This window comes from Prionailurus bengalensis, chromosome A2 (assembly GCF_016509475.1).
Source record: "Prionailurus bengalensis isolate Pbe53 chromosome A2, Fcat_Pben_1.1_paternal_pri, whole genome shotgun sequence".
Lineage (NCBI taxonomy): Eukaryota > Metazoa > Chordata > Mammalia > Carnivora > Felidae > Prionailurus > Prionailurus bengalensis.
In genome coordinates this window covers 100,567,520-100,580,932 of record NC_057348.1, presented here as the reverse complement: position 1 = coordinate 100,580,932, position 13,413 = coordinate 100,567,520, and the positions used below count along the sequence as shown (strand labels likewise).

At 37.5% G+C, this 13,413-nt stretch overlaps 1 protein-coding gene across 1 annotated transcript in view; it reads left to right on the top strand.

Moving 5' to 3' along the window:
- COL28A1 (collagen type XXVIII alpha 1 chain) overlaps nucleotides 1–13,413 on the top strand; it is a 176,473-nt gene that overhangs the window by 35,117 nt on the left and 127,943 nt on the right. The window contains exon 11 of the mRNA XM_043588947.1: nucleotides 794–847. Coding sequence (XP_043444882.1) covers nucleotides 794–847 — 54 coding nt within the window. The remainder of the gene's footprint in view (nucleotides 1–793; nucleotides 848–13,413) is intronic.

Below are 13,413 nucleotides of genomic sequence, written 5' to 3'. Positions count from 1 at the left end.
AGTTAAAAGAAGGATGTAACTATTTTTGCTTTGCTAGTATAATATAGTTGGAAGAACTATGCATTTTATCTAATTACACTATGTGTAATTTAGATACAGTACTTAATATGCAAAAACATGGAATGCTCATTATAAATACTTAATGTTCAATAGCATGGAAAAGATTTTGAAGGCATTTATTTAAGTTAGACATATTCCATGGATTTCAGAAAATAATTTAGATCAGTTTTTTCCCAGTCTGGGGACTTGCCCAGTCTAAAGTTTTCATGGGGGGGGAAGATGTATGTATATGAAGAGTTCATTTATGTATTTCAAAAAGTCTACTGAAAATTGTAACTTGGCTCAAGATTTCCCAGACAGCATCTAATTAACCATCAACTCCTTTGCTCTGGCCTGGAATTGTGTCAGCACAGGGCAGTAACTCTGGTTATCACAGGGTCATTGGAAGCTCCAACTTCCAGTTATAAATGCCTTAGCTATTTGAAAAAGTTGCTCATTCAAAATTCTTTAACAAGGGTGTCCAGCACAGGGATAAGGTTGGAAACAGGCTTAGAAAGCAAACACCTCATTAATAAATGTTTGTTCTCAGCTTAAGTATACTATTTTAGAAGCTGCCTATTTGACAGGAGGAATTTTATCTCATTCCATTTCTCAGTCACATTTAACCCTAACTTAACTCTGAGATATTTAGTCTGACTTCTAAATTCAGGATCTCTAGGGACCTTAATGAATAATTCCTTCTTGGTTGGCCTTTAATATATAGAACTAATTGTTGGTTTTCACCTCGGAGCAGGGCATTAGTGGACCTCCAGGGGATCCAGGCCCGAAGGGATTTCAAGGCAATAAGGTAATCATACCCTTTGAGTAAAGACAGGCAGAGTGCCTTTCCCCCAGTGAGCTATAGTAATTTATGTTTTTATTAAGCAGAAGTCAATGGACTCCTTGAGGATGTATCTTTGGCAATGCATAATAACCTGCAGGTATATACACAGAATCATGTTCAAGTACATGCAGGAAGTCAGTGGCATGACTTTATCGTTTATTATTACATTATTCAGAGGGGCATTATTAAATACAAGCCATTATTCAAAATCTTTGCAGTATTTCCATCTGTCTCCTGCCCTATAGTCATTTTATGGTTCACTAGAAACTGAGAAGTAGTAACAAATAACCAATTCAAATCATTCTATTTCCCCATACATGATTTCAACTCAATATATAGTTTATAAGAGTAGGAAATTTGTGACTGTCATGCCAACAAAGATTGAGCTTTTAAAAATTATTACAGGGGTGTAATCTCAACCATCAGTACCATGCTTGTAATGGCATTCCACGGATCAGCAAGACAGATGGGGAGGGATCAAATAAGAGCCAAATAGAACCAAAAGATGCTACGGCTGGGATCTTTAAAAGACCTTGATACAAGGCTCTGTTTTGCAATGAAAGTGGCCATTAATTTGCTGAATACAAGCTTTTTAGTACCTTTTAAACTTCTCAATGCTTAGTAAATTTCATGGATATAGTAAATATCCAATAAATAGTGTCAGTGACTAGAGATCTGTGGAATTCGTGGCAGTAATAACAGCAGAAGGTGCCATCCTCAATGGACCCTAGATAAAGCCAATCTTTTAAGGGTACTATCAAATTTAAGCTGTGGGGAGCAGCTGGGCTACTTGAGTGTTCTTTTTCCAGAGAGAGCAAAGAGAGTGACAAGTATAGTATTTTTAATGAGATAACAACAATGTGTGATTTCCCAGGCCACTTTTAATTGGCAAATTAAAATAGAATGAGTTTCTCAGCGGGAGTGTGCTTAAGCTTCATCTGGGGAAACTGCCTTTTCCAGTCCTTGCCTATGATTAATTCTCTCTGGGGAAAAGAAATGTATCTCTTGAATACTGAGTAGAAGTTTTTATAAAATTGCTTTGGCAGTAGATAAAATCCTGCAGCAAGAATAAAAAACATTTTGACAGTCCACACTTATTTCTAGGATTCTTTGGTTACCTAAGATGATCATTTTCATGCTTGGGAAAAAGAGGCTTCAAATCAGGTATCAGTGCTGGAGTCTGCAACAGTGATAGAATTACAGAACGTTTGAGCCACCAGGTATATTAGGAGATCATACTAGCCCAAGGTTTTCATTCTGGAAAATGAGAAGTGAAGTCCAGATATCAAATGGCTTGCCTGAGGCAGAGACACAGCCAGACTCATCAGCTCTGGGGAGTGCCCATGCAGGACTGAGGACAGTGCATGTACTTTTGGGAGATGCTTAGTGGCAGTCCCTAAAAAGGTGTCATCATTTGCTCACTTCTCTTTATGTCTCATAAATTTATTTAAACAGAATATAGCTTTTAATTTCACCAGTGCATTAATTCTCAGAAAGAATAAATACAGTTGAGTGTTTAGGGGAGCTTGTAATGCTCTGATGTAATAACACTTCATGCTTGACTTTCACATCATCATAAAAGGAGTAGTTTTTCCAAAAGTATTTGAGGACTTCATGAGTTTTCCAAGGTCCTCTCTTAAAAAAAAATTATTTTAAATTGTGGTAAAGGATACGTGACATAAAATTACCACTGGGATTTAGTCACAAAATTCACTGCCAGGTGAATACACGAAGTTCATTGCCAATTGAAAAGATGTCAATTTCTAGAGAATGTTCTGGATTGCTAGGAGCAAGTGAGGTAGTAGTGAGTTTTTCTTTTTCCTTGTGGTTTATGGTCACATATTTAGTGGTCTCTTAACTCTTAACTCTTAAGAGTCTCTTAACTCTTTCTTCAAGACTATTACTAATTTCTACTTCTCTTTGGATCTGTCAAGTAGAGATGCATGTTGCATTGATCATTAAATTTTTAAAAATTTTATACATTTATTTGTGTATTATCTTAAAAGTCAGGTTTCAGGGAATAATTTCATCTTGTGTCTCAGAATGTACTTCTAAATCTTAAAGACTTAATATACTATATTTTCCTCAGTCTGGAAATAATGTTATGTTTATAATGACACTTCTTTTCATCTATTACCATTTTATCACAAAATGTTTTTAAGAAATTGCTATTGCAATTTGTGCAGAAAAACTCTAAAATCCAGTAATTCTGTATTTTCTAATGGGCACTGGGAGGATTATTTATTTTGAAACTTCTATAATAATCAATAACAGGGGTGCCTGGGTGGCTCAGTTGATTGAGCGTCTGACTTCAGCTCAGGTCATGATCTCGTGGTCTGTGAGTTTGAGCCCCGTTGTCAGGCTCTGTGTTGACAGCTCAGAGCCTGGAGCCTACTTCAGATTTTGCATCTCCCTTGCTCTCTGCCCCTCTCCCACTTGTGCTCTCTCTCTCAAAAATAAACAAACGTTTAAAAAAAATAATCAATAACACTTAGTGTATATTTACTACATACAGATATATAGTTCTTTATTTATTTTGAGAGAGAGAACACGTGTGTGTGGGGGAGAGAGAGAGAGAGAGAGAGAGAGAGAGAGAGAGAGAGAGAATACCAAGCAGGATCCACACTGTGAGTACAGAGCCCAGTGTGGGACTTGAACTCATGAACTGTGAGATCATGACCTGAGCCAAAGCCAAGAGTTGGACACTTAACTGACTGAGCCACCAGCCACCCCAACAGATATATAGTTCTAATTATTCATGTAACATAATACCACCCTTTGAGGCATGATCTAGTCTTACCCCATGGTACAGATTAGGCTACTCAGGCACAGAGAGTTTAGTAATGGGTCCACATCTACATAGCTAATAAGGGACAGAGCCAGGATTCAAACCCAGCCAGTATGCTCTGAACCAACATATTGTATTTGTCTCCTTAGGAACATTGCTGAATTTCCTCAATAGTTGACCTGAAATAAATGCATTTGTTTGGACAGTATGGAAATTGCATCTGTCCCTCTTCTCATGTACTCTGGTTGGAAACACCAGTCTGTTTGCTGAGAGGTGTATTTCCATTTGATTATAATGTTCATCTGAAAATACAGGAAGAGAAGGAAGGTAATCACATGGGAAAAAGAAACCAGGGATGTGCATTTTCAAATATTTTGTCTCTTAGGGGACCTTAAAATAAAAACCCTCAGATTTGTAACATTTGCAAAGATTACATATGGATTTCTAGATGGGGCCTCTATATATCTTTGAATTTATGAATGGTCTCTGTCATGAGCTATAGTCCCATTTTATTGCTCTAGTAGTTGATGTTCTTCATCAAGTGGTTTGCAGCAAGGTGGTCAAAGAACAGAAGGAAAAAATAGCATGTGATAAATCAAGGAAAAACGTGATTCTGGCCCAGTTTCATGAATCATTTCTGTCATTAATATTTCCACATGTAAAGTAGCTCCTATTCTTGTTGCTTTGAAACAAAACAGATGTTTCTCAGAATGAAGCTGTGGCTCTGAGGCCACCTCAGCCTCCCCCATATATGGAGGTCATGCAATGGCATTCAGAAGAACAACATCCTGTCAGTCTCCAAAATCAGTATTATAATCACACAAGCGCCTGAGAAGCCTTATCCCTAGGACCAAATGGAAAATGCTATTTTCTGGAGAGAGCTATGCTCCGGAGAGAGTGCTGTGCTTTTTCTGAGTAAAAAATTGAGTACCCAAGAGCTCTACACCAACATCAAATGGCTATTGTGATGGCTTAGATTGCAATCCCTTCTGTCCATAGAATGGGCCCTCTAATAACTAGAAAAAAAATGGCTCAAGATTGGCAGGCCTTTCAATTCACAGAGAACAAATTACAAAATCAGTTTTATACAAATAAACACAGTAGAATGCTGGGTGTGTCAAACCCATATTAGGTAATTTTTGCCATTTCTTGATGTCTTTCTGATGTTATTTTTGAAGCGTATTTCCTTCTCAAGTTTCATGTATATTGGCTCTTTCCAAGACCCTCTTTGTGCTCCTGGGAGGAATGACTGCCCACTGTGGCATGAACAGAAAATAGCTTGTGACAAGCTGACATATCCTAGTCCTAGAGCTTCAGTGCTAAGGCCAAAAGAGCACTAGGAAATATCCTTGATGTACTTTCCCACATCAAAGTACCACACATTAATCCTCAAACAATGAAAAATACCATGAGATTATATTATATACTAATTTATCTTAATGGATGAATTATCTCCCTTCTCCTAACCTCTTCCATTGTTTTACTCTAGGACATTCATCTATTTCTTGCAGGGTTTTTCTCCACTAAGATTTTTCCTCTTGTGCTACACTCAAGTGTAGGAAACACAAAGTCCTTTTATATACGAGACTTTGTCTTAACCCACTTTTACTTCTGAGATGTTATGAAAACCCACAGAGAAATAGTACCAGTCTTTTCCAGTTTAATAAATAGATATGGGGAGTGTAAATAATCCCCAGTGAATCAAACATTCATCCATCCATTCAAAATAAACAAAGAAGCTCATATCAACGAATAAAGGGAACCTATGTTTCAAGAGGACTGAGGGCAGATCAAACACTTAGATCATTCCATGGTTCTGCACCAGACCATGATTCTTGGACACACTTCTCTTCCTTATCCAACTCTGTTAAGGTTTCACCTCATTTTTTTGACGCTTCCAAGGACAGTACATGTTTTTCAAGTAGCTGGTAATCTTTTGAAGAAGTAAATAAGAGTCAAATGTACAAATCCTAAAATTGAAACTGTAAACCTAGTAAACATCTTTACACAACATCCTGTTTTCCTCAAAATGCTCAATGAAAAGAAGTTGATTTAATTTTTTTTTAATTTTTCAAATTAGTTTTTAAAGTTTATTTACTTGAGAGAAAGAGAGAGAGAGAGAGAGAGAGCAAGTGGGGCAGGGGCAGAGAGAGAGAGAGGGAGAGGGAGAGAAACCCAAGCAGGCACCACTCTGTCAGTGAAGAGCCTGACATGGACTCAAACCCATGAACTGTGAGATCGTGACCTGAGCCTAAACCAAGAGTCAGGCATTTAATTGACTGAGCCACTCAGGAGCCCCCAAAAGGAGTTCAATTTTGAAAAGAGGGCTGGATGTCAACCTTTGCAATAGCTACCAGGAATGTACATGCAGATATTTTTGGTATCTAGTAGTTCCTTTTAGCTTCCATGCATTATACCTTTAAACATTGCTAGACTTCTTTCAGATATGAACCACTGGCAGGAGAATTAGACAAATGTGTGCAGGTCCATCACTTTAAAAAAAAACCCGAAGCAGAAGATGTAGTGACAATGGGTCAGGGGCACCACTATCACATGAAAGAAAAAGTTATATGTAACAAAGAAGTATTTGTTAAATGAATGGATGAATGAGTATTTAAATGGAATGAGTTGTCAACAGTATTAAACTGCAGACAAGTGAAACAGGCAGGAGCCCAACAGAGTTATTTAGTTTGTCAACTTTGAGGTTTTTGGAAATCTTTAAGGGAGCAGTTTCAATAGAGATATTGGGGAGGTGACAAAGGAGAAGAGTACAAAAGCCAGGAATTCTGACCATTCTTCCAAGATATTGGGATAATAAAGGGAAACAGAACAGTGTTGACATAACCCATGAAAAGCTTCTTGTGTGTTAAATAATCTAATGTGTTCGTATACTTCCACTTTTTTCTAAGAGAGGCAAGAAGACTTGGGACTTAATTTTTTTTTTTCAGTTTCAAATATACAACTTAAAGTCTCATGTTTTCTATAACTATTTTTGCAGGAACCGAAATATCATTAATGAAGATTTAGTAGATTTAAAAATACTTTCTTGTTTTGTTCATTATTTAAATATTTTACTCAACTCAATGTTAGCTTTGTAGGCCAACCTACTGAACATAACTAATATTTCACTTATGGTTCGGGAGTAGTTCAACACCACAGGTATGAACAACTATGAAGAATTTTAAACTTCTTCCTCCAACAAGCATTTATGTAGTTTTTATTTCAGCTCTCACACAATTTAAAAACCTAACAAAATCTTCTGACATCATGATGTTGCTTTCATCTGTAAAAAATCATGATTTAAAATAGGATATAATTCCTTAAAACTTTATAGGACGTAAATCAGGTGAAACATACACAGACATCAACAATCCTGGTATGGAGTAATTACTCAAACAGAAAAGTTTTTTAAGTTCATGGCTCTTTTAACGGAATGACTACATTTTTTGCTTCATGTAAAGCATTTTAAGTCAGGGTACTTGAACATGTCAGCTTTCCCAATTGTCCAAAACCAATAATGGGCCTTCTCGTTCTCCTGGAAAGCTAACAACTTTTATTATTAATTTTTAAAAATATTTATTTATTTTTGAGAGAGAGAGAGACAGAGTGTGAGAGAATGAGGGTTGGAGAGAGAGGGAGACACAGAATCCAAAGCAGACTCCAGTCTCTGAGCTGTCAGGACAGAGCCTGACACAGGGCTCAAACTCACAAACCAAGAGATCATGACCTGAGCTGAAGTCAGATGCTCAACGGACTGAGCCACCCAGGTGCCCCTGGCAGGCTAACAACTTTGAACAAGGTTGTGATGCTTGTAAAGCACTGTAAAGGGAAGAATCCCTTTACAATTGTAAGTAAAAATATCTGTTTAATGAAGAATTGGAACCAACCTGCCAAACTATGTGAATATTTTTTCTTCAGAGAGGTCAAAGTTTAAATGCTATTTCTGTCCTGGGCCTAATTAAAGGGAAAAAAATCATTAGTAATCCAGCAGTTGTTGTTGCGAAAAGGGCTTTGACCTACATGCACATCTGCCCACCAGGAGTCTAAATGAGCTTATTAACTCATTTGACATGAGACAGCTGATAGTGACAACTTGAAGAGGCTGCCAGAACATATGGGATGTCAGCCAATGGCTTCAAGCAGATGATTTTCATTCCCAAATCTCTGATGCATATGGTTCTCAGCAGGAGGGCTATACTGTGTATGTGTGTGTGTGTGCACATGCACGTGTGCATGTGCATGCATGTGCACAGAAACTGTCAAGGTAAAGACTCTGATGGATCAAGAAACCCAAACCCAAAATGCTGCCAATATAAAGGTGCTGAGTCTAACCCACAATTCCCAGGCAAGCTGGGCACTAATGTGGAACAGAATCAGGTACTGCAGTGTCTTCTGAGGGATGTCAGAATTAAAAAAAACAATCACACGATTGTCCCGAATCCAAGAAAGTTGCAATAGCTTTGCAACAGGGAGTATAAAGTTTATTCCAAGGGTAAGCCTTTTTTATTGTGATAAAATATGCATAATATTTATCATTTTAACCATCTGTGAGTGTACAATTCGGCGGTACTAAATACATTCACAATGTTGTGTAATCATCACCACCACCCATGCCCAAAGCTTTTTCATCATCATAACACAAACTTTGTACCTTTCAAATAATAACTCTCCTTATTTCTCCTACACCTAGTCTCCAAGTGTAAGTTTTTAAAGAAACATATCATATGATCATATGAACCCATCTTCTCTAATAAACTAATGTCCTTGTTCTCAGATTCATGGGTAGGGATCACAGTGAATATTTTCCAGTGAGTCATTTTGTGTTGGGAGAGTCCAAAGAGTGTCCACCAGAGCTGGGATTCTTTAAAGCTATCCTGATGGGCCGCTGAGCAGACTTTCCTCTTAGGGACAATGATACACAATTCTTTATATTTTATTATATATGATGAAGTATGACTTTCCTATTAGATTGAATCATATGAATGTCATTTTTGTAGGTTAACCATGGTTGAATATTATCAATTTCATGCGGTTTAACCTAATAGCAATCAAGAAAATGAGTTGAATTACTAAAATCTGGTACAGTTTTCATTACATTTTCACCACTTTTTTGTTATTATGTTTTTTTTTCTTTTTTGAAAAGCATGAATAAGTGGAATATGGGGACTGTGGTCTTTTCTCTTATCCAACTAGATGATATTCAAAAAAGATTACAGTTGGAGATTTCAAATAATCATGGTTTCTAACTCAGTGCAGTTGGTTAATAACTGATTTATATGTAGACCTACACTGTGTGATTACACGACTGCCAATTATAATTTATGTTACCTTTACCACTCACTTAGTGACAACACTGACCCAGGTAGACTTAAATGTCTGAAATGAAATGTGAATTGGCTTGTAAAAGTATATTTTCTCATGGTTCGCATTTTATTTTAGAGATCCTCTGTCTTCATATGATGGATCTTCCACAATGGGTAGACTGTAGCTATCTGACTTTTGTGTTTTTCATCCTGTAACAAAGATATGAATTTAGTCTGCAATCAAGTGATTTTTGAAATAATTCAAGAAAAGAATCGAAAAGTCTCAAGAGGCAGTCTTGCACTGGCTCTAAAACCAGACTTCTGGGGTTCAAACAAAGCCCTATTTTGTATTAGCTCCATTATTTTGGCAAGTACTTATCCTCCCCATGCCTCAGTTTTCTCATTCATGTCATGGGTTAATAATAGCACCTACCTCTAAAGAGTCGTTTTAAAGACTATATGATTTAATCATAGTAAGTGCCATATGTGTTGACAATAATTAAGCAGTTAAGTATTTTAAAAACTCTCTCTTATTAATGTAGAACAAGTCTGGCCTAAAATGTTTTCTAAAAATAAACCACTTATAACACTTCTCTGAAATAAGAGAAATTAGGTATTAAAAATAGAGCTTGAGTTATCAAGTATTTGATAAATGTTAGTTTTCTGCCTCCTAACACCTGCTTTTCTTTCTTTCTCCCCAAAAAAGGACCTTTTTTTGCTTTTCTCCCAAATCTTTGTATGCAGTCATCACTGTGCTGAGTTTCAGATAAGACTGTATCTTGGCTGTACTTGAACCATTCTGCATCATTTTCCTCCATTAGGAAAGTATGAGAATATTTGTCATAAGACTTAAAATATTAAAGTTGGTGCTACACATATTTGGGAAATGATAAAAAAAGAAGTTGCTAAAATGTTGTTCTCATGTTAAGATCCTAAAGTATGATTAAATTGTTCATAACTGAATTATTCAAGAAAAGGTAAATTTCTGTCCCCCCAAAATTCAGAATTTTGAACAACATTTCATTATTTATTATCTTAGGGCAAGGAAGATGTTGACTCTGGTTAGAACTGGTGCCAGGAATAAGGCATGTTGGGTTTCTTTAGCTGAGCTTCCCATACAGTGTAACCTTAGTCTGTCTATTGGGATTTCATTGTGACTTCGACTGAAAAAAAAAAAAAAAGTTTAATTGTGTCTGCATAAGTTTTCAGGAGAAACTGTGTAATAGGTACTTTAAATCACTTTGTAATTTATGTACAGTTGCTCTTGGTTGAAACCTAAGTAAACCAGAGGGAACCCCAAGGGAGCATTTCTAGATTTCCAGCTTCCCCAGCCCAGACCTGTTTGGTTTCCTGTTTTGGTCACCTCCAGCAGCTAGCACAGCACCTGCTTCCAAGTTGCTGCTCAGTAAATGTCTGCTGCATGGATGGTTGAGTGAATGTTATCCATTAGTTAACCATTGACAATGCAAAACTGAGCAAACTCACATGACATCCTCCCCACAGTCTAGGGATAGATGTTAACTAAATGCAACATTATAATTATAATGAATACGCAGAAAAAGAAGAAAATGGTGCAATCAGTGCCGCTAGAATAGGGATTTCACCTGATCAGAGAAGCCTTCTCTGAAGCTGTGCTGCTTAAAATAAGATTTGAAGGATGAATAAGGATTAAATAGGGAAGAAGGGAGGTAAGAACATCCTAGATAGACTGAGTAGCACATGCTAAGATCCCGTGGCAGAAGGGGGCCTGGCAAGGAAGGACAAGCAACGGATCAAAGGCCAATGCTGCCAGGGTGGTGAGTGAAGAAGCAACTAGTTACAGATGGGAATGAAAAGACTGTGGGACAACACCATGCAGGGGCTCGCAAGCCTTGTAAGGAGCTTTGTTTTTCCACTAAGAGCAAAGGGAAAGGCCTTGAATGGTTTCATTCACATTAAAAATCAAAAGATTGGACTGGCAGTAATGGTGGGGGTGGAGGGGAATAAATTAAAATGCGCAGCAATGTATGTGTGTAGGGTACTAAAGACTTTTTTGTAATCTGTGCAAGAGGTGAGATTAATTTGAAGTAGACTACAGAGGCATGGTAGGGGATTAAAAATGGTAGATAGATTTGAGAGAGATTTAGAGGACATATTGAAAAGAGTTGGCAATACATTACACGTGGTAGGTAAAAGAGTGAGAGATGTCAAGAATGACTCCTTGTTTGGCTTGACTCATGGAGGGATTGTGGTGCTCTTCCCAGATAGAGAATGCTGGAAGGTGATCAGGTTCCGTGAGGGGAAGAGTATGAGTTTGTCTTTGGAAATGATGGGTTTCTTTTGAAATTCCCTTTCCTGACTTCTATCACACTGCGTTTGTGAGTTCCCATTTCTTTTTCTCAGACTGCCTTCCTCAACTCCCCACAAGACATTTCTATGTTCTTCCATTCCCATCCAACTTGTATGTTGGTACTCTCCATGGTTCTGACCTAAGCTTCTGGCCTGCTTAGTCACTAAACCCACCCTGTTCAATACAGTAGTCACATGTGGCCATTGAGCCCTTGAAATATGGCTAGTCTAAATGGAGATGTGCTATAATTGTTAAATATACATAGGATTTCAAAGACATGTATTAAAAATAATAAATAAAATCATTGATAAGGTTTTTATGTTGATCACATACTGAAATGATATTTTAGATATATCGAATTAACTAAACTATGTTATTAATTTTTTTAAAAAGTTTATTCATTTATTTTGAGAGAGAGAGAGAGCATGTGCATGCATGCGACTGGGGGAGGGGCAGAGAGAGGGAGAGAGAGGAGAGAATCCTAAGCAGGCTCCATGCCCAGCATGGAGTCTGATGCAGGGTTTGATCTCACGAACCATGAAATCATGACCTGAGCTGAAATCAAGAGTAGGATGCTTAATTGGCTGAGCCACACAGGTGCTGCTGTTATTATTAATTTTTTAAGGTGACTACTAGAAAATTTAAAATTACATATGTGAAAAAATAAATAAAATTACATATGGGGCCCATTGTATATTTCTAGTGGATGGCTCTACTCTAGACAGTGACCCTATTGTTGCCTTATTTCTTAACATTTATTTATTTTTGGGACAGAGAGAGACAGAGCATGAACGGGAGAGGGGCAGAGAGAGAGGGAGACACAGAATCGGAAACAGGCTCCAGGCTCTGAGCCATCAGCCCAGAGCCCGACGCGGGGCTCGAACTCCTGGACCGCGAGATCGTGACCTGGCTGAAGTCGGACGCTTAACCGACTGCGCCACCCAGGCGCCCCTATTGTTGCCTTATTTCTGTCCGTTTGAGCCCACAGAGCTGTTTATTGTCCCCAGAACATTTCACATCATTTTATGCCTCAAACACTTTCCTTTTCCTTAACTTTTGTTCCTCTTCTTTTATACCAGATTAGATATGATTCCTACTTTTTTTGGGTTCAGAGAAAATATCTCCTCTACTATTTGAAACTTTTCTCATTCTTTAAGGCAGAATTAAACACTTGTGTCACAGAGTCTGTCATCCTCTGTTAATATCTTTATTATAGCTAATTCACATGCTTATATTTTCTTTTATATTCATGTGCCTCTCCAGCCAGATTGTAAGTGTCTGCAAAGTACAGGTGTGATCTGATTTATGTCTATAATTATGTAACTGGGTACTCAGTATGAGGGTGGTACTCAGTGAAAGTCTGATGAATAACAATTGAATCTACACATATTAAATAGTGATCATATAATTAGTTATGACTTAGATGTTTTATAGATAATATCTTGAATCCTCTCAACAACTCTGCAAGGTAGATATAATTATCCTCATTTTGCATATGGAGATCTTGCAAAAGCTCAAACTGTTAGTAAATTATAGAGCCAGAATTCAACTAGACCGAATGAAAAAAGCCATGTTTTTTTTCTGTGATTCTATGCATACTGAAAAATTGATTAAAAAGTAGCGATTATATCCCAAATCATAAAATAGGGAAAAATACCCATTTCCTAAAATTGTTAGAAGATTAAGTGACATAATGTATATAAAGTGTCAGGGCAGTGCTTAGAAATGCTAGGTTTTATTAAACATTGGCTTCCTTTGATGTTGAGGGCCATAGCACAGACATCCTTAATTTCTTTTTTTTTTAATTTTTTTAATGTTTATTTATTTTTGAGAGAGAGAGAGAAAGACAGAGTGCAGGCAGGGGAGGGACAGAAAGAGAGGGAGAGACAGAATCCAAAACAGGCTCCAGGTTCTGAGCCATCATGGTGTAGGGCTCGAGATCCTGACCTGAGCCAAAGTCAGATGCTTAACCAACTGGGCCACCCAGGTGCTCCTAGCATCCTTAATTTGTGAGAAAGACTGAAGTGTTTTACCCAGCCTCCTCAATGCCCCTACACATGCTTACACTCATATGAAAGTCATGTGAAACAGACCACCTCCAGGGCTATCC